Source organism: Manacus vitellinus, unplaced genomic scaffold (assembly GCF_001715985.3).
Source record: "Manacus vitellinus isolate BGI_N305 unplaced genomic scaffold, ASM171598v3 scaffold_62_pilon, whole genome shotgun sequence".
Taxonomy (NCBI): domain Eukaryota; kingdom Metazoa; phylum Chordata; class Aves; order Passeriformes; family Pipridae; genus Manacus; species Manacus vitellinus.
The window spans coordinates 236716-237870 of NW_021940704.1; the positions used below are offsets into that span (position 1 = coordinate 236716).

Consider the following 1155-nt stretch of genomic DNA (forward strand, 5'->3'; position numbering starts at 1 on the left):
GAGGAAGCGCCATCTCCCTTGATTTCCAGGATTGCACCTCCCAGCTGGCTGAGCCCCAGAGGGTGAGGGGCCACGCATCCCCTTTCAGGGCTCTTCCTCCACTCCTGAGTGTCCTTGTCCTCTCAGGGCTGTCACAGGAGGCTGCAGAGCCCTGAGCCAAACCGGGTGGGAAGATGGCCGAGAAGCTGGTGCCTGGGGACCTGTTCTTGAGGAAGACCCGTGAGTCGGTGTCCTCCCTGGACTCGGACAAGCTGGCACCCATCTCACCCGAGGTGGGCGGTGAGGAGTCGTCCGACAGCGAGGGCGAGCAGGAGGACAGTTCCCACAAGCTCATCCGGAAGGTTTCCACCTCGGGGCAGATGAGGAGCAAGGTCAGGGCTGTGGGGTGCCTGGGGTGAGGGGCTGGTTGGGTGTGGGGTACTATCAAGAGTGGGGCAGGGCAGTTCACCTGCTCCAGGGTGTAAATCAGTGCCAGGCACATGCTGCTGGCAGACTCGACCCAGCCAGAGCCAGGAGGGTTCTGGCCCCTGTGCCCTGCAGGAGGGCACATAGAAAAGGTGCAAACCCCACAGTGGTAGTGTCAGTATTGGTCCCATGGGGCTGTGGAGTGCGGATTTTTTCCCACCATTCAGGAACAGGGTCTCTCCCATACCTGGACTGCCTTCATCCCATGTTTGTATCCCCTGGGTTCCCCCTGTGTTCTCCCACCTCATGTCCCTGGAGGAAGAGGATTCTTTACAGGGAGGCTCTGCCCTGTGGATGCTCTGTGGCTGAGATTTAGGGTCCTGTCAGTTCCACAGGCTCCTGGCATCCCACACCCTGCTGCAGGCACTGCGTGTGCAGCGCTTGGTGGGTGGCAAAATGGAATCTGCATCTTTCCTAGTGCCCCAGATTCGTTTGGCGGTGCCAGCTCCCCTGTGGACCCCATTTCCACAGTCTTCCCTAGGTCCAATCCCCTATGGTGGTTTGTTGGATGGATGGGGACACCTTTGAGGTCAGACATGACACTCGTGCTTCTCGGCCATTGGCACGACAGCAGCTGGGGTGTGTGTGTGTGTCACAGTTTGCTCAGAGGAAGCTATTTTGGTAGGACCTACAAAAATAAGGGGCGCAGCGCCTTTGGCCAAGCAGCAGTGCGTGGCCATCGGTGTCCCA

The 1155-nt window shown here is 59.3% G+C and overlaps 1 protein-coding gene across 5 annotated transcripts in view; it reads left to right on the plus strand.

Annotated features, from left to right (window-relative positions):
• Window positions 1-94: 94 nt before the first annotated feature.
• DGKK (diacylglycerol kinase kappa) overlaps window positions 95-1155 on the plus strand; it is a 20148-nt gene continuing 19087 nt past the window's right edge. For 3 of the 5 annotated variants that reach the window (XM_018083326.2, XM_018083328.2, XM_018083327.2), the window contains exon 1: window positions 96-371. In XM_018083326.2, coding sequence (XP_017938815.1) covers window positions 174-371 — 198 coding nt within the window. In that variant the 5' untranslated portion in view covers window positions 96-173. Of the gene's footprint in view, window positions 372-1155 lie in introns of all 5 variants that reach the window. The other 2 variants (XM_018083325.2, XM_018083329.2) reach the window with 1 other exon arrangement.